The sequence below is a fragment of the Macrobrachium nipponense genome, chromosome 9 (genome assembly GCF_015104395.2).
Source record: "Macrobrachium nipponense isolate FS-2020 chromosome 9, ASM1510439v2, whole genome shotgun sequence".
In the NCBI taxonomy this organism is placed as follows: domain Eukaryota; kingdom Metazoa; phylum Arthropoda; class Malacostraca; order Decapoda; family Palaemonidae; genus Macrobrachium; species Macrobrachium nipponense.
This window is the reverse complement of record NC_061110.1, coordinates 6,909,950-6,928,724: the sequence shown is the minus strand read 5'-3', so window position 1 is coordinate 6,928,724 and position 18,775 is coordinate 6,909,950. Positions and strand designations below refer to the sequence as shown.

Genomic DNA, 18,775 nt, shown 5'->3' with positions numbered 1-18,775 from the left:
TATTATTATTGTTGGGTACATGGGTGCTGTGCGGGGGTGGGGAACGAGAACCAACCCCCCCCCCCCCCCCACCCCCCCCCCCCCCCCCCCCCCCGCTCTGCTCCCACAGATGGCTCTTCCCCTGGGGGGGGGGGGGGGGGGGGGTGGGGGGGGGGGGGGGGGGGGTGGGGGGGGGGGGGGGGGGGGGGGAGGTTATCTGCGTTCTTCTCCTCGCCCGATCCGTCGAGCGCGGGGGAGGGCGCTCGGTGCCCGATGTACAATTGTATTCGGGGTCTTCCACTCGTTCGGAGAGGGCTCACCCCCCCGCGCGAGGGGGGACTTCCCCCCCACTAATCGCTACTACTGTTATTTCCGCAGGTGCTACTGCCACGAGGGTGGACCTTGGTGAGGTATGGGCGTCCTTCCATTTGCAGGGCGTGCTAGTGTCCAGGGCTGCGGTTCTATGTCTGGGCCTACTGCGGTCACCCATGGAGTGGTGACCACGCTCCAGGTGACGACGTCCCTCCTCACCTGGTGTACTCGCCTCACGTGGTAACAGTCTTGCCTACAGCCGCTGTGAAGTGCCGTTCGCCGTACCGAGAGGGGGGCGTGCCGCCGCCGCTCGTGGTTGCCGCGCTGCCGCGACCACACTTCCGCTGCCCTAGAGCTCGCCCCTGGACCTGCCGCCGGTACCAGGATGTTGCTGGCTCCTGCTCCACTTCCTGTGTTTCCGGTGCTGCCTGCCGTACCTGCCGATTCTGGGTTGACTGTCCATGCAGTTGCTGCGCTGGCTGTCCCTGCCGTTGCTGCGCTGGCTGTCCCTGCCGTTGCTGCGCTGGCTGTCCGTACCGATGCTGTGCTGGCTGTGCCTGCCTGTTCCTGAGATGCCCATACCTGCTGACGTCGTCCCTGTTCGTGGTGGTACTACCCCAGACTTTGGTCTGTCTGTACAGGTGCGTCCGGGCCCTGTGGCTTCGGCTACAGCAGCCCCGGCTCCGCCCTGGATAGCAGATCTTACGTCTGTCCTGAGGAAGCTGACGAAGAAGAGGAGGAAGGTGTCGTCGTCGTCGTCTTCATCTTCATCGTCGTCGGCTGCCGCCTCTTCCCCTTCGACTTCTAAGGCTTCACAGCCGAGGAAGAAGAAGGTTGCCTCCTCCCTCCTAAGAAGTCTCCCTCGGGAGTTTCTCGGGACCCGTCTCACCTCGGTGGGACGGGAGGGTTCCTTCCGCTGGTCCTCCTGCTCCTTTGGGAGCGGGGCCCGTCTCTTCTTCCGCAAGGAAGAAGACTACGGGGACCACAGGGGTACCGGCTAACACCGGTACTTCCTCGCCTGGTGTCAGTGGTTCTGCCACTGCATCAGGGTCCGTCTCGACCTCTCGTTCGCGGGAGGTACCGAGTGTACGGTCGCCTACCAGCGACCGTGCAGCCAGGAACCAGACCTCTGAGTCCGCTCAGCGTCAGGTTCACGGCACGGGGCGGAAGACTGGTGACAGCCGCTCACGCGACTCTCACCAGACCAGCTCTCGCTCTCGCGGCGACCAGCTGGCTACCCGGGGACGTGACGGTCCACGACCGGCCACGGGCTGAGGCTGGGAAGAGGTCCTCCCGTTCGCCGGTGCCAGCCACGGCTGGAACCAGCGACGTGACGTGCCGTGAGGACAAGCACCGGTCTCACTGTGACAGTGGAGCCTGCAGGTCGCCTGACCGTCGCTCTCACAGAGAGCGATCGGGTACGGCAACCAGCACCAGCTCTTCTGACACTCGAGATCGGGGCCGCTGTGCTCAGTCCAGCCGTTCTCCACAGCGAGACGGTTCGACCAGGCCTGCAGCTCGATCGCCACCGCGGCGTTGACGATCGCCTGCAGCCCTCCAAGCCTGCTGGTTCTGCCAGCGAGCGAGGAGGGAGCGTCAGGTCTGCCTCTCCCCTACCTTCAACCTCCTCGGGTTACACCGGGAGGAGCGAGGTATTGAGGAGTGATCGTGAGGGGTGCGCCCCTCATGATCCCACCACGACGCCCTACGTGCCAGGCACGGTTCTTGGACCGGCCAGGACGTATGCGCAAGTGGATGGAGAAGACCGAGAGGGCTGTCGCTGTTCCCCCTTCTTAGGAGGAAGGTTTTCGGAATATGCTCTTGTTCGAAGGGCTTAACGGTCCTACTCTGCAAGATGCTGTGACTTCCGAGATCCAGAGGAACTTTGCCGAGGTTATGGCGCTGATTCGTCAGCACAACGACCTCGGGGAAGGATCGCCGCTCCCACCAGCAGAGCCACGTCTCGGCTCGAGTCGTTTTGGGGCCCGAGAGGGAACCCAAATCGACGGTGGGTCTGCCGCGATCGGAGCTTGCCGACTGTGTTGAACCAGGTAGTCTCTCGTCTCCGGACAAGAAGGCGCTCTCAGTTCTGGCCGGTCGAACAAGCTACTTCACCTCCTCTACTGCGACAGAGGCGTTTCTACGTGTCTTCGGACACCGTATTTGAATACCCCTTACGTCCTCCTGAGGTTTTGACCTCGACGAGGACTGGAATGAGTCGGAGGACGGTATCGGCTCTCTCCTGTCAGGTGTCGATCAGCCCCACCCAGACGACGTTCACAGTGGCGGCAGACCCTTACCTACAGTATGAGTTCGTAACCCTCCTCGGGGAAAAACGTTTTCTCCTGACGATACGTTTTCCCAGGCTCTGAGAGGCCATCGCCGTAAGGCGATGGCTGCTCCTTTTCTTCTCCAACTGCTAGTTCCGCTGGGAAAGCGAGCCAGTATCCAATTCCTCCCCCATTCCCTCTCTCCTTACGGCTACGAGGGAAAGGGGAGGATCCTACAGATATTTCTCTGTAAGATCCCACGTTAGGGGCTGCGCTACCGGGGGGACCTTCGGGTCCTACCTGACGTAAGCCCGGTCGTTGAGGAGGGATCCTGCCCCTTTCTCGATTTCTACGGGAATCGGGAGGATCACCAGCCGATATCGTTTGACGAATTCGGTGGGGGGTTCGCAGAGTGCTTAGAATTCTACGGAATTTCTAGCGCACTCAGAGTGTTCGAGTTTTTTACGATCTCCAAACACTTAGGCGAGACCACGGTCCAAAGTGAGCGAGAATCCCCGATAATTGTTACACGATAATCGGGAACCTCGCTTATGCTCGAATTCCTGTAATTTCTAGCATTTGGAAGAAGACTGCTGCTGAAAGAAAGAGTACACAGTAGGCGATTAACCTGGAATAGAGAAGAACGGACGGAACTTCCAGTTTGGCTTGAACTATCGTCTTCGGTATTCTGTTCACCATTGAAGCTTTCCTTTGGGAAAGACTTCTCCTTCACTCTCTTGACTAGAGAACGAAGGCGGTCGATCTCCAATCCTTATTCTCATTCCTCGAGAGGAAAAGAATTTAGGATGGAGGTCGTGGTACAGAACCTACAAATATACTACGTATATTACCCTCGCGACATGATTCTTTTAACAGTTGAATTGTCCGGGGGGGTAGGCGCATACCGTAGTTAACTCTACGGTTTGTGACCGAGACGAATTGTATCTTAATTGAACTGCAACTCGGGGTTGCCTGCAACCTCCCAGCAGTTATCAGTTTCGATTTTAGATACTCGGTATTGTCATGACAACACCAAATCAGCTTTTTGTATTTACCGAAATCCGTTTCGTTTAAATATAATTGCTCGAGCGTATTCTTTATGCTCGATGGTTCTAGCCGAACGCATTCCTTCGTGGAATAATGGATTACCTGGCAACTCAGGATGACGAGTCACCGAGAGCTACTACGTATTGAACTGCCTGATAGCGGCTCAGTATCGATAGGTCTCGGAGATGCACGGTCGGTTACGTCTCTCTCTCCCCTGGTTTGATTGACTACCGAACCGTATCTCTGCCCAACAATCATGGACTTAGGTCTCTGATTAACGGGGATTCTCGCAATAATGAAGGACCATCTACTGCTGTGACGCTCGATTTCATCGCCTTCGACATTGCGAGAATTTTCAACAGAGATATCTCTTGGACTCTTTCATCTTTCTGTTTACCGCACGGTAACATAAGTCTGTACTAGTCTCCCGCTGCATCGCACCGCGATAATGCGAATGATTTTTGCAGACATCTGAGTTTGTCTTCAAAATATCTCGTATTCGTAGGTGTGCAATTATTCATTGCTCGCCCCGAATTAACAGATATGTCAGAAGACATCGCCTACTCTCCGACCTGACAGCTCTACTTCCAAATGTTCAGCCCATGAGAAGCAGTTCTTCAGGCAGTATTTCCCTGTCTTCATTACTGAAAAGCGCTCCGCTTTTATTGCAACTACGATCCTCACCGGACAGCAATGAATAGCGGTTAGCGTTCTTCAGTCTTTGTAGCACAGGTTCAGAATCTGAGAATCCTTCTCTCGGTTCAGCTGTGAAGACGTAGGTTGCATTTTCTGTACACCTTCGTCTTCAACGACACATAGTGTTGTTTCTCCTTAGCCGAGAATCAACTATACTATGAGATATCTTGCCATCAGGGACCCTCGGTCTCTAGAAGGCAATTGACTTTCGCCTGTTGGGCACATGCCTTAAGAGAGTCATCACCTTGCCTTCTGGCATCGGTGACGAACAAATTATTTGTTTAATCTCTTGGCATAACCCTTTTAAGGCGAAGGTCACGTGACTTGCTCGGGTGCTTGGACAACTTGCCTCCTACCGAACGCAGTCAGTCGGCAGCTGTCAGAGCGCCCAAGTCTGTTACGAACTTCGCTGTGGACTTAGTTCGGTTGTTCCATAACAGTCTTTTCTTCGTCCTAACGGCTTGTCACAGTACCCATACCATCGACAACCATTGAGTGTCGGTGTCCTATCCACCACCGAGAAGAAACAACTTCGCTGCAGACGGATAGACCAGTATGGGTACAGGACATCACCGAAGTCGAGAAGAGGGATAGGTCATACGACCATTCCTTCTTTTCCTCTGAGTAATTGCATGAGTTTTCCTGCGAAGTCAAGCATCCAGGGGATGGGGATTCGTGACGCTCGATTTCGTACCGAATTCGTAGCGAAGACTCTGAACCCTTCGGTTCCTGACGATCGGTTAGAGTCCTTCACAATCCCCTCCCTAATGGACTTCACCGCCTTCGATGCGAAGGAGATGCTGCTTTGTCCTGTGAAAGCGCGACCGCGCTTTCTGAAGAAACTCGACATCCCAGGCTGAGTGTTGAAGACTCTTCGTCAGCACCAAGATGGCCTAGAAGTACACTCCCTCGAGTTACACAAGAACTTCTCCGTGGCGCAGGTACTGAAGGCAGGGGTCTGGTACAACAGACCACTGGCACCTCCTTCTACCTTTTGGATATTGCCCACAGGTCCTTGGATCGTTTTCCTTGGGACCCGTGGTGGCTGCTCAACACGTTGTGTAGCTAACCCAGACCCTAGCAGGCTGAACAGCATCGAGTCCTGGTGTGACTGTAAGAATAGATATGTGAATGAGAGAGTGACTGGCTTCTCTTCATATCTTTTTCTCCCCCTCTACCTGTGGGTAGAGGGATACGGTCATCACCTTGCTGGATAAGGACGAGATGCCGGTGAGCTACTCGACAGAGCCCCATCCTATCCCTTTCACTAGGGATGGGAGCGAATATCCACCACTTCCTCCTACAAAGGGGGGGGAAGTGGATGTCAACAAGAGACAAACCATAACTTTATGTGCCTCTTGCAAATAGGAACTTGTTCTTGTTTGCTGGTACGAAGAGATACGCTTGCCTCTCTCTTAGTACTCGGTCCAGAGGTCTGACCATTGATCCTGCGGTGCACACCCCGATCAATCGGACAGAGGCTTGGATCCCTCCCTCGCTCTTACGACCAGGGAGGCATTCCAAGGTTGGGCGAACACCAGTCTGTTCACAAAAGACTCAGATTCCTCCCACCAAGAAGTGAGTCTTCCTATTGTAAAAGGACCGAAGGTTTGTATGCCGTGTCGGAACAAATGACAATTTGTCCAAAATTGCATTTTTCCTAACTATACAAACCTGAGGTCCTTTTACACATAGTCCACCTCATGCCACCCCTCACTCTGCAGTTTTTGCTTGGGCCAAAAGCAAAAGTGATTTGTTTACCTCCCAGTCGCGCGCGCGCGCCTGTCGGACAAGCAGTTAACTACCGAACCCCTTGTTCGAAAGCTTACGACCTATCCAGCTGCCGCTAGTACCTTCCTATTGTAAAAGGACCTCTGGTTTGTATAGTTAGGAAAAATGCAATTTTGGACAAATTGTCATATTAATCTTGTTCGCACAGAAAAAGAAGCTAGTATTTAATGATGCTTAATTAAGAAGTTTTGCCGTATGAACTGGCCTGCACAACCCCGAGATTTTGCTTATGTCTTACTGGTCTTCTGAAATATCAGAATTCAAGTTTTTATACCAAAAATGGAAGAATCAGAGAGAATTTTGTGGTACAGGCAGTCCCCAGTTATCAGCGATCTGGTTTTATGGTGTAGTTTACCACCGAAAAGAAATGTGGCGATTTCTGGTTATCGGCGCCGATAATAGAGTATTGGTGCTGATACACACCTGACAGAGGCCCCATTAACCGATTATTGGCTCCAAAGTCTGGTTATCGGCGCTGAAAAAAGCCAAAAATCACCGATTGATTTGTGGTTCTAAGCGATTTTTTTACTATCATCAAGCTGTTGGAACGGGACCCACGCTGATAACCAGGGACTGCCTGTATTTGTTAAAATGGCTGCATTTAACTCCTGCAATAGTTCAATTCATTGCCAGCTCAATACACCACCAGAATTTATTAGTACATCCTGTTTCCAAGGGTTGAATGGAAGAAGAAAATATGTAGAATAGTCCATGCTATGCTGCCAGAAAATATCAGTTGTGATGATTATCAGTCTAAGATTATGAGAATAAATTATTGGGGATTACCTTCATTTAGATGAAATATGTACAAACATCACCCTACTTGATGAACATTCAAAGATAGAAGCAAACAGGATTGCAGATTAAAAGTGTTTGGAGCGCTCCTCTTTGCCACCTGTAAGTTCAGATTTTATGTACAGTTTATTGTATTTTAAGATCAGAAAACGTACAGTACTGAATCGCTTTTTATCATACTGTACAGTGTTCCCTCCATTTTTGCGGGGAATGCGTACCAGAAACCGCCCCCCCCACACACACACACACCACACCCACGTGAATAGCTAAAGCCCGCAAATAGTTGAAACCCCAATAAAAACGCATAAAACTGCCTATGTTGTTAGGTACAACTCAGGAAAAACCCACTATAAACGTGTATACCTGTTTTTTTTTTTTTTAATAGTGAAACTAATACTAAAAACCTTGAGTTTGTGGATATTTCTCATAGAAAAATACCATGAATATGTGAATTTCCCTCGAATAATGGAGATATATGTTCCAGAGAGAAGTCCGTGAATACGTGAGTTTGCGGATCCAGAGTCAATGAGTATATGGGGGTTCACTGTGCTTAAATAGGCAACTTCTAAACAATTCAACACAAACAGCTGTCTGGAATGTAACTCATTTGCAAGTAGAGTGGTGTTTGTACTTTTTGTGGGAAAACTAGTGTATCACAGGTGCCTCTCCATAAGTCAGTGAGGTCAAGGTTCAGTTGATCCTCAGAGTATTTTGAGGAATGTTGTTGTAAGTGCCTTCATTTTTTAATTTTCAGCCTTTGAAGGAAGTCTTTTATATGGATCTAATCGTAATTATGCAAAACCACTGCAATTTTACCTTTTTCTTGATGCTTAACTTCCACGAACTTGACTTTTAAGATTTCACATAATTTTAGATATTTTGCAGGGAATTTACATTGTGTTTCTATCAAATAATTGAACTTGGTAATTTTCAGAGTATTATTAGCTTTTGAAGAGCTAACATTTTTAGCAAATTTTACTAGACATAATACTGGTACAAATACAAATATCTCTGTGGGAGCTACAAATAAGTCTTGATGCCATGCCATAACCTTAGGAACTCTTATATTGCACCAATTGGATTACCAAAATGTTATTAGGTACCCTGCAATATGCTGAAGTGTTTTAAATTGTGCAGTTATAGGTATTATTGATTTTATTCCTTAATCCAAAAAGGACTACTAATCCGCATCCATTCCTTTTTTGCAAGCTTTTCAATATTATTTATTTTCATTTGCTCATGTTGTGGCAAGGTTTAAGATAACCAAAAACAGAAACAGTAAGTGTTGAAAGGTGTGAATGTACAGTCATCTATAAATAGTTGGGAAATTTATTGCAGATATTTTTTATGAAATTTAGTTGGTGTAGAGAGAAGGGGTTACTTTGATGATAGCCTTTTGTAGTTGGGGAATGTACTGCAAATAATTTGGTAGGATGCCAGCCCTGGGATATAATGAATATTGGTGTCCGTAATGAATATTGGTTGTCCCTTTTTTTGTTGTTTCTTTCACACTGATCACTTGTAGCATCTGCCCATGGGATAATACTGACCTCCTTCATAATGGACTTGGCATTCATTGTGGGCCTAGTTTGTGTTGGAGCTCTTGTCAGATGACTTCACTAGGGTCTTAATGAGGCATTTAATATCTTCAAAAAAACCAAATGTGACCAACACGTGTGGTACCCGGTCAACTATTTAGAATTTAGCCAGAATACTTGTAATTCATTTTATCCGTATATACACACCAATCAACTTGCATGCTCATTTGTTGATGAGGGTTAGCTGAGGTTCATGTGAAACATTGCTGTAGAAGGTATCCAAACAACCAGTAACTGTTTTTAATACGTTTCCCCAAAAGAACTTTTTGCTACTAATGTCGTTTGGTGACCATCTTTACCCTTGCAATAGCAGGAAAGAAGGCAAATAAGTAATATTGAAAAAGCTTTGTTGGAGAAACTGAATAGGTGTGGATTGTCAGTCCATTTTAATGATTGCTTGAAAAACAAGTTACTGCTGGCATCATTTTATAAATTTTATAAACAGTGTTATGATTTGAAAGTAGTGCTCCATATAATTTTAGTTATCTAACGTGTTCAATTGGATAGCCATTATTGTAAGTAGTAAGTTAGATTATCCACTTACTCAAATGTTGCAGAGCAAGCTCGCTCTATTGGTATGATAAACTGTACAGGTAACTTGTTCAGGAACATTGAATTATATAAATCCCAACTCTGGTTAATTTTGTGAGTTTCATCCCAAGTACAGTTTTTGCATCCTTTCTTTGCATTTTGTAGAATTTGATGAGCATAAGTATTCACCAGTACTTGCTTATTTTTACCAGTATGCGGTCTCCCTTTGATAGATGCATATCTAATTTATTTTAGCATGGAGAACTTTCATATATTTGACTTATGTAATGGTTAGTGATAGACAGTACTTGCCTGAATTGAGATATTGTATATGTATTTACTAGCCTTTTTGAAATATATAGTATTTTTGATGTTCGTTTTGTTTCCTGTATTATGGTAATTTGGTAGTTGATTGGTTTCCAAATATAAGTAAGTCAAGAAATGAGAATATACAATGACAAAATGAAATTGAATCACCTCGCGAAAGTAATTTGGTGATTTGTTTAGCCGATAGTCTCATTTAGATAAGTTCAGTACTCTTGAATGCAGTAGTATCTGTAGAGTCTCTCACTTTGCTCAGCGGAAAAGGTGTTTAATTAAAGTGTTTTCTTATTTTTTTACATTCACTTATTCTTTTATAATTGGAATCAGTCTAGAAAGAGGTAAAGCATGGGAAGGAGAGAGCATTAAAGGTTGGAATATATATAAGTATATGATGGGACATTCTCATTATAGTATGTCTACCCTCTCAAGAATGTTGGTATGACGCTGGACTATTGAGAATCGGTGTTAGGGGCATGTGATAGTTTAAAAGCTATTGTGGAATGAGGTGATTATTGTTATTAACATGTGATGCTTTCTTTTATTAGGGTGGAGGTCTTCATCAAACGGTAGTGAGCGCTTCTCAGCAAACTATACCACATCATCCTGTGCAGCACCAACAGTCATTTCCTATACTTTCACCCACTGGTATATTTCGTTTTAGTCTGTTCTTTTTAGCTCTCAAAAGATGTGAGGTATCCTCTTTTACAGTTTATTACATATTGACTGAAATCTGTGACAGTAGAATGGTTTTAGCCTTAACAGTGTTTCTCCATAGTTACCTGTTGCACAAAGTATAGAGGGTGCATGCTTTTTAGAACTTCTCCTGTTGTTTCTATAGTAATACTACAATTTGCAATTTTATAGGCAGTACATCAAGTCATATTTCGCAAGGTCTTCAGTCTCCAACACCATCTACCCCTAGTTCACAACAGTTCTTTACTGACAACGTGTCAAGTAAGTATGTTTATTTTGTCAGGTCCTGTTGTTTTTGTTAAGTTTCTTTAAATTTTAAGGCTTTAGATTAGATTAGTTTTAATTCAGATGTATAGTTAATTTTTTAGAAATGCCCTGGGAAATCTTATCAGCCAAGCTTTAGAAACTGGCCCCACTGTAATTTTATTATTATGACCTTAGCACTTGAACAGCTCTATGTCCTTCTGTCATATATGTGGTTACATTGTTGTCTCGAATCTCTCCAGACTCGGCTTTGTCTAAGTCAAAGAAGTATTATGGTAGTTGAAATGATGTTTAGGCTTTTAGTTACATAATCAAAAATAAAAACAAATAATGGTCTCTCAAAGTGAATAAAAATACAACAGTCAGTTTAGCAATGAGACAGATCACTGGTGCCAGAGAGATATTACCCATAAGTTAGGAAGTAACTAGAAGATAAAAATAAAAAAAAACTACTGAAACTACAGTGAGAAGTTAAGGACAGTGAGCTTACCCTTCTCTGAAAAAAAAAAAAAATACTGGTGCAGGTAAATGCAGATATAGCTCTATCTTCAAGATCTAATTATTGGAGCCAATTATTAAAGTAACAATAATTAGTATGCATATACTGATTGCTTCAACGTTTTGTTGGAGTCTTGTTTCTGGAGAGGAAATTTTTCTTTGTGGTAATATTACAAGCATTCTCTCTCTCTCTCTCTCTCTCTCTCTCTCTCTCTCTCTCTCTCTCTCTCTCGTCTCTCTCTCTCTCTCTCTCCTCTCCTCTCTCATAAAAACATTTTCGTAGATTTAAGGAAAAGATTTTATTTCAAACAATGTAAATATATAGAATCTACTTGTCTCTCGCTCTCAGTGAAAAAAGTAGCTGAAGAGACACTAGATGCTTTAGGCAGCTTTGATGATAATTTTTGACAGGCAACAGATGTTCAGTAAATTTTGGTGTTTTCATCTTTTGACAACAGGCAACATGAGTCAGTTATCACCACACATGCAACCGACTCAACAGCCTCCACAAACTTCCCCACAACCTGCTCCACCGCAGCACCAGACTTTACAGCAGCAGGCGCCACAGCAGCAGACTCAGCCTCAGCCGCAGCAACCGCAGTCACAGCCTCAACAGCCACAGCAACAGAACGGCTTCACGGTCATGACGACTGTGGGAGGCACTCCAACTCCAGGGGTCCAGGCAGGACAGGCCACCAGTCAGTACGTCGCTGCCTCACCTCCGCAGGTTCCCCAACACTCCGTCACTTCCCATTCCATGTCTTCTCAGGCAAACTGGAGTGGGCAGAATACCTTATCGTATACTCCAAACATGATGAACGATCGTCAGAACCATGCTTATTGTGAGTATAGTTGTCAATTGTGTCTCAAGTAGGGTGAGGTCTGTATATTTTGTTAAATATTTTATTATTCAGGTAATGCATCCTAGCCTTGAGTGCCCAGTATGAATACTAGAAGTAAGGAAAATATCCAATTATCCCTAGAGGGTAAAGGAAGCTTAGTGTTATTAAAATTGATTAGTGTTTCAAATCTTAATATTTTGTCAACAGGGGATCAGCAACAGATGATGCAGGATGTCCACATGGCACCTTTGTCTACGCAACCTGGGCCTGAATTTTGGTGTTCAATAGCTTATTTTGAGCTAGACACTCAAGTAAGTATTGATTCAGAACTTGGTGTTATATCATGTCAAAGTTTTAGTCAGATTTAGATCGTAGTTTAGAGAAACATTTCTTAAACCTTTCATTTTAGCCATGATCGTAGCCTTTAGAAATATTTCTCAAACCTTTCATTTTAGCCAAGATTGTAGCCTTTAGAAATATTTCTCAAACCTTTCACTTTAGCCAACTAACTTGGTAGTAGTTCGATCCTTCCTCCAACTTGTGATTAGGGCTAAAGTAAAAGGTGGGTTTGTTAGTCAAACAAAACAACTTTTGTATGACAATGAGGGGCTTGTATATACAATATAAAAATGATAAAATGTTTATTTAAAAGATGTGTTTTGATGAATTTATCTTAAATTTTGTTATTATTTCAGGTGGGTGAAACTTTCAAGGTTCCTTCTAGTTGTCCAGCTGTCACAGTTGATGGTTATGTGGACCCATCTGGTGGAAATCGGTTTTGCTTGGGAGCTCTAAGCAATGTTCACAGGACAGAGCAGAGTGATCGAGCAAGGTAACATGATTCAGGTGTTCTCTGCAGTAGGTTTGCTATAAAAAGAGAGGAAAATGATTGCACAGCATGTACATCAACCACATATCTCCCCTTCCTTGCCAGCTTATTTCAGTGATCTGGTATAATAATACCAACAACTCTACTACTTTTCCTTTTGCACTGTACTGACACCTGATTTTACATTTCCTCGTCACTTTCCAAAGTGCTGTCAGAATATTTTTCTTTGGAAATCTTGTTCAGTATTCTAAACAATCGAGTCTCTTTCCAAACATATCTTCAGGATGTTTGCGTTCTCATTTACTCCATAAAATTGTACTTGCAACACCAACAGCCACTAAGATGGACTGCATCTTGTAATAAGATTCCCATGTCTTATTTAAAAACAGTGTTCAATTGGAATGTTTATATAACATGTAGCTTAGTGATTACATGCAGTTTAATGAATAGGATATTTCTAAAAAAATAAAAATAACTATACTACACTGTTTTTACTTAAGCAGAAATGCTAGTAATTCTAGATTGCCAAATGTTTTTTGTGGTATACCTTACTAGAGGTATACACCATTAAAACCAGATCTTTCTTTATCCAGACTTCACATAGGTAAAGGTGTTCAGCTGGATTTACGAGGGGAAGGAGACGTTTGGTTGCGATGTCTGAGTGACCACAGTGTCTTCGTTCAAAGTTACTACCTTGATCGTGAAGCCGGCCGCTCACCAGGTGATGCAGTGCACAAGATCTATCCATCTGCTTGTATTAAGGTTAGTTTTCGACATCTTGTTTACTTGTGAAGCTTTCTTTTCTTTGCATAGTTTGAATTATCTTACGCAGTCCTGCTACTTTCTGTCTTCATAAAATCTTGTTAGTACACCTCGTAGGGTGGTATTGCCACCATTGCACCTCAAGTAGTGCACTGCAGGCATTGCATAAGGTGCACTGCAGTGTCCTTTAACCCCTAGCTGCAAGCCCTTTCGTCCCTTTTACTGTATCTATGTTCATATTCCCTTTCTTCCATCTTACTTACCTGCCCTCTTATAACATTATTTCACAGTGCAGGTGCATGGTGTATGTCCTGTTACACTTTTAAAACCCTTTTACTCTCAATTTTCCCGTTATGTGTTGAAAAGTCACATATGTTCCAATGCTTAGCCTTTGGCCTAAATTTTTTTATTCCATTCCATTCCATACAAATTAAGGTTCATTTCAAGTCACTTTCATCAATTTTATATAGCACTAAGGAAATGAAAGATTGATGAGTTAGATATGAAATATTGTTAAGGTATCTTTGTGTTGCTGGTCAGGTAGAAGTAATTTCCATAAGAATTCTCATAATTTTCTCCACGGTTTAATTAACGAATAACTTACAGTATTGGGTTTGGGGTAATACGTAGCGTTAACTGTTGGAGAAACGTACATTTCAGTCTGTGTGGTGTTTGTTACGAGCGCTCTTTTGGTGAAGTAAGGAGTATGCTTAGATTGTCACCAAATCACTGCTGGCACAAATAGTTACCAGAGTTTCTCCAGTAGTAGTCCAAGAGGTTGGAAATTGAAAACTTGTTTGTTTCCTGAACTTACACCCGTCAGTTTTTTTTTTTTTTTTTATATATATGTTAATTGTGTAGTTGGGCATACAAACATCCAGGAAGGGAAAAAGTGCTATGCAGTTGTGTTTTGTTAACAATTTCCCTTCATCTTCAGGAGGAATGAACCCATAAGAGAATACATTTTTGGAACCTATGAATTGATTTGATCTTTTTTGCTTAAGAGTTATTTCAATGTTATGCAAAGATGGTTTCCTATATGAATTTTTATGGTGAAAGTGTAAAAGAAGGAATTTAACAATGTGTTCAATTTTTGGTTAAGGTTTTGTAAGTTGTGGTTGTAACCCCATGGCAGTATTGGGGACAACAAAAGCTAGTACATTCATATATCAGTATCCTCTGAGAAGAAGAAACATTTTTGGTAATGAATATGAATGACCTCTTCTTATGATTTTCAGGTCTTCGATCTTCGACAGTGTCATCACCAGATGCAGACGCAAGCAGCCACGGCACAGGCGGCAGCTGCTGCACAAGCAGCTGCAGTTGCTGGTCAGATTCAGAGTCCGGCAGCTGTTGGGGGAATATCTGCAGGTTAGTGTTAGTTATATGCTTTTGCTACCATTAATTGTAGAAACTTGTGTTTTAAGGTCTGTAGCAAGAATCCCTGTAGGGTGTTAGTGCTGTAAGCTGAAGTATGCAGAAACCCCTGGGCAGTCTTGTGGGGGAGGGGGAAGGTTTGTGCTGTCAGTGCACCTCAAGTGGTTCCCTGTAAGCTATTGTTTGAGGTTCTTTGCAGCATCCTTTCAGCCCCCAGCTGCAACCCATCTCATTCTTTTCACTGTATGCTTCTGTTCGTGTTCGCTTTCTTCCATCTTACTTTCCACCTTCTCCTAACAATGACTTCATAGTGCAACTTTGAGGTTTTCCTCCTGTTACATCTTTTAAACTTTTCTACTCTCAGTTTTTCCTGTCAGTGCTGAATTGACCTCATAGGTCCCAGGACTTGGCCTTTGGCCAAAATTGTATATTCCATTCCATAGCAAGCAATGTTTCTATGCCTCAAATCCAAAAATTGCCAGTAAAACATTTTAAATTGTTGATGTTTAAAATTTGACGGGCAGGTTACTTTTGGGCCTGCCATAGATAGATATATACAAAGAAAGCTTAAAGCTTACAGTATTTGATTGTGACCATATGTAAAATTAGACTGAACATATAATGGTTTAGCACATTGATCACTTATGGGCTTAGCAATATTTGTTGTAGATATTTAATTTTGCTGGTACTGTATAAGAACACCTTGTAGCTCCACAAGTTTTGTCTCTCTTCTTGTATGGTGAATATGCTGGATTTGTTCTTAACCCAACTTTGGCTCTTTGCACTGACTGTAAGTTTGATATAAAAAAAAACTTATCATTTTCAGGTAACCTGTCTGCTGCAGCTGGAATTGGAGTGGATGACCTAAGAAGGCTGTGCATTTTGCGCCTGAGTTTTGTCAAGGGCTGGGGTCCAGACTACCCACGACAATCTATCAAGGAGACGCCGTGCTGGATTGAGGTCCATCTACATCGAGCTCTTCAGCTCCTTGACGAAGTTCTACATACGATCCCCCTTGATGGCCCCCGGCCACTAGAATGAGGCTTTGTGTTATTGCTCATGAAGGGTCATCTTACCCTACTTGCTTGGGACGGAATATGCACTCTAGGGTTCTGTTGATCCGTAAATGCTCCATGATGTTTTTGTCCCAAAAGGCAGACATATGCACACCAATCTCATACGTATAAGCACACTTTAGGGGAACTAAACATATGTAAAGTTGACAGACATTCTTTCGCTACAAAACACATTGCCCAAGGTAAGGTTTGAGGTGAGCATGAGAAGAGTGTGTGTTGTTTCATCTGTGATTTTATATATCAATTCTTGAGAAAAAAACTTGATGAATTGCGCGGTAGTGAGGTCGTGAAATTTTCAGACCTTCGTGATTGGCGTCACAAAACTTGTGTTTTGACGAATGAATTTTCGCATGAGATCAGTCCATGTTGAATCAAAGGTATTTTGAATATTGAATTATTGTTTCGTATGCCTACAGATACCAGGTTAAGGAAGTTCAAAACAAATTTGTTGTATTGCATATAAGACAAGTGCTGAAACTGGTGCCCAGTGTGTCAGTTTTTCATAAAATTTTTTCGCTCTCTATTTCTTGGTAAGATTTCATTTTTGTACGATTCAGAAAGAGGCATGCTGAAGTCAAACGGGAGTGCGTGATGCGACTGAAACTCACGTCACTCGAAATTCATCATGTATGCGAGAAGGAGCTGTGAATTTGTTGCAACTGAGGAAACTCCATCCCTATAGTACCCATAGTTACCATAACCTTTAGTTAATCATTTCTATGTTATTGTAATACAGTATACAGCAATGCATTGAACATTGGAGAGGGATATTTTCTAGATTTTTTATACATAAATGATTGTTTTGGGTTGAATGAATTGAAAACATGCTGGTAAGGTTGCCCCTAAATACAGCTGGTTTGCCAGACTGAAGGGAGTTTTTTGTTGTCAGAATCTGTTGAAGTGCTGTGAAGGAAATAGTATGTGTTAATTCGTGGTTGCTGTTGCTTTTTCTTGGGAAGACACTGAAATTTGTTATATTTATTAAATAGCTTCACTAAGAAGTATGTATACTTCAATCTTTTCATTGCTTGTAATGTACATGTATGTTTGATCAACTAATGCCTTACATATTTATTTTTAGTATAATTTACAATCGCAGTTTTTGGTAAAATTGATTTTTATTCCTGAATTATCATTCTTTTTTGAGATACCCTGTTTATGTAAAACTTCCATTTACACTCAGTGAACAAACATAGTGTGTTGCATTTAGTGCCATTCATTGCAGTTTTAGTTTTGTCTTCTGTATAAGCAGATTCTTTTTTGGGCCTTAGTGAGAAAGCATTTTATGAGTGGACAATATGTTTGCATAGTAGATTTATTTCTGCGGTAACACTTTTTCACATCATGCTCAAATTGGTCACAAGTACGTATGTCATTGCAGGTTGAAAGCCATTAATGCTTTAAAAAGTATGAAATTGCAACAGTTGATCTGTTCCTATTACCTTTACTTATTTTCTCATAGATCTCTATGGAAAAGTCTTGTCTTGGGACGACACAGGAAGAATTGCATTAATAGTTTTTTATTAGTTAAAAATAGTAGCTGTTGACATAATTTGTCCCTGTTGCTTTCACTAGAGAGGATACTTTTTTGACCTAATGATACTGATAATCTCGCTCATCTCTTAAATCTGAAACTGAATGAACTGACGCTGCTTATTTAAAACATTGGTTTTTGTTATTAATCGTTTTGATATTCAACTTAACTTTTAATTTTACAAAATTTACAGTTCCTGCGCTGTGGTCGTGTACAGTATTAGTAAGTCTTGGAAAATAGTTGTACATGGGAATTTAATCTGCAATTCTGTAATAGAAATGAGTGTAAATCAAACTTCTTGAGTTATTTTGGTGTCTTAGATCTTCCAGGAAAAATCACAGCAACCACGAATACGTCCTTTTCTAATATTTTTGAATTATTGCTAAAATATAAAAAAGTATTGACCGTCCTCAAAGCAATAATAATTCAGTTTATTGCTTTTCTTTTAATATCGTGCACTCTTGAAGTCTCTCTGCGATGCGAGACATCTTGATCATACCTTAGCAGAGAAACGAAGACTGTTGTGGAGTAACGGAGTCTCAATGTGGCATGTAGGGGCCACAAAGCTGCGGACCTCGACAGGTTTGGAAATGATGTTCTGTGAGGTGGAAGGACTGATGCTATTTAGGGCTCAAACATGGCTTTATTATTATTATTATCATCATTATTATTATTATTATTATTATTTATTTTTTTCCCTTTATATCAGATTCAGGACACTGCAGTTGGTATTTATTGAATTTTGTAATGTATTATGACCATTTAATCTCCTGTCTCTATGACACAGTGTGCTGGGAAGGATGAGGACTTTCTGGTTTGGTTTCAATGATGTCATTTTAAAACAATGAAGATCAAATTTTGATTTTATTTTTTACAAGTACTGATGAGATAGTTTCTTACAATGGTAAGTAAGCCTGTATTTTAATAAGTGTCAAAGAATACATCACAGATATTTTTTGCTTTTGGGAGATTTCATATATAAATATGTAAATATATACAGTATGGTATGATTTTCCAGTCACTGTACATTTTTGTCCATAGTTATTATTTGAGATAAATTTTTAGGAATTGAAAAAAGAAATTTATTGGTAGAATTTCATTTCACTCTTTTTAGACAAAATTGTGGAGGTTGGGCTTAATTTACATTCCATTGTATTTCCTCTTAGGTGTAAATGTATTTACAGCCCAATTTCGCTTCCTAAAGTATATAACGAGATTGTCATTTTGTACCTGTCAGAATCTACTTAGAAATTTTATTTTGATGGTCAGGTAAGTATCGTGACCATATTTGAAATAAGTAAGGATGTGTAACGATTTAAATTTTTTCACTATGTCATCAGAGACACTAAAGTGATTAATAATGTTTTTTACCTCATTTTCTAGAGGCTGTTTATCATTATGTACAGTTCAGTCAATTTTGGAATGTATGTCACTTCTGATGAATGAGCAAATTTTGTAGTGGATAAATGCTACTTTCCTTTATAAGCATCTTTTAACAATTTCTCTCTCTCTCTCTCTCTCTCTCTCTCTCTCTCTCTCTCTCTCCTTCTCTCTCTC

The 18,775-nt window shown here is 42.5% G+C and overlaps 1 protein-coding gene across 3 annotated transcripts in view; it reads left to right on the top strand.

Annotated features, from left to right (window-relative positions):
* Positions 1-18,775, top strand: part of LOC135217868 (mothers against decapentaplegic homolog 4-like) — a 106,087-nt gene extending 87,312 nt beyond the window's left edge. For all 3 annotated transcript variants that reach the window (XM_064253890.1, XM_064253889.1, XM_064253891.1), the window contains 8 exons: positions 9,889-9,988; positions 10,208-10,297; positions 11,257-11,640; positions 11,848-11,951; positions 12,336-12,472; positions 13,063-13,231; positions 14,470-14,602; positions 15,435-18,775. In XM_064253890.1, coding sequence (XP_064109960.1) covers positions 9,889-9,988; positions 10,208-10,297; positions 11,257-11,640; positions 11,848-11,951; positions 12,336-12,472; positions 13,063-13,231; positions 14,470-14,602; positions 15,435-15,649 — 1,332 coding nt within the window. In that variant the 3' untranslated portion in view covers positions 15,650-18,775. The remainder of the gene's footprint in view (positions 1-9,888; positions 9,989-10,207; positions 10,298-11,256; positions 11,641-11,847; positions 11,952-12,335; positions 12,473-13,062; positions 13,232-14,469; positions 14,603-15,434) is intronic.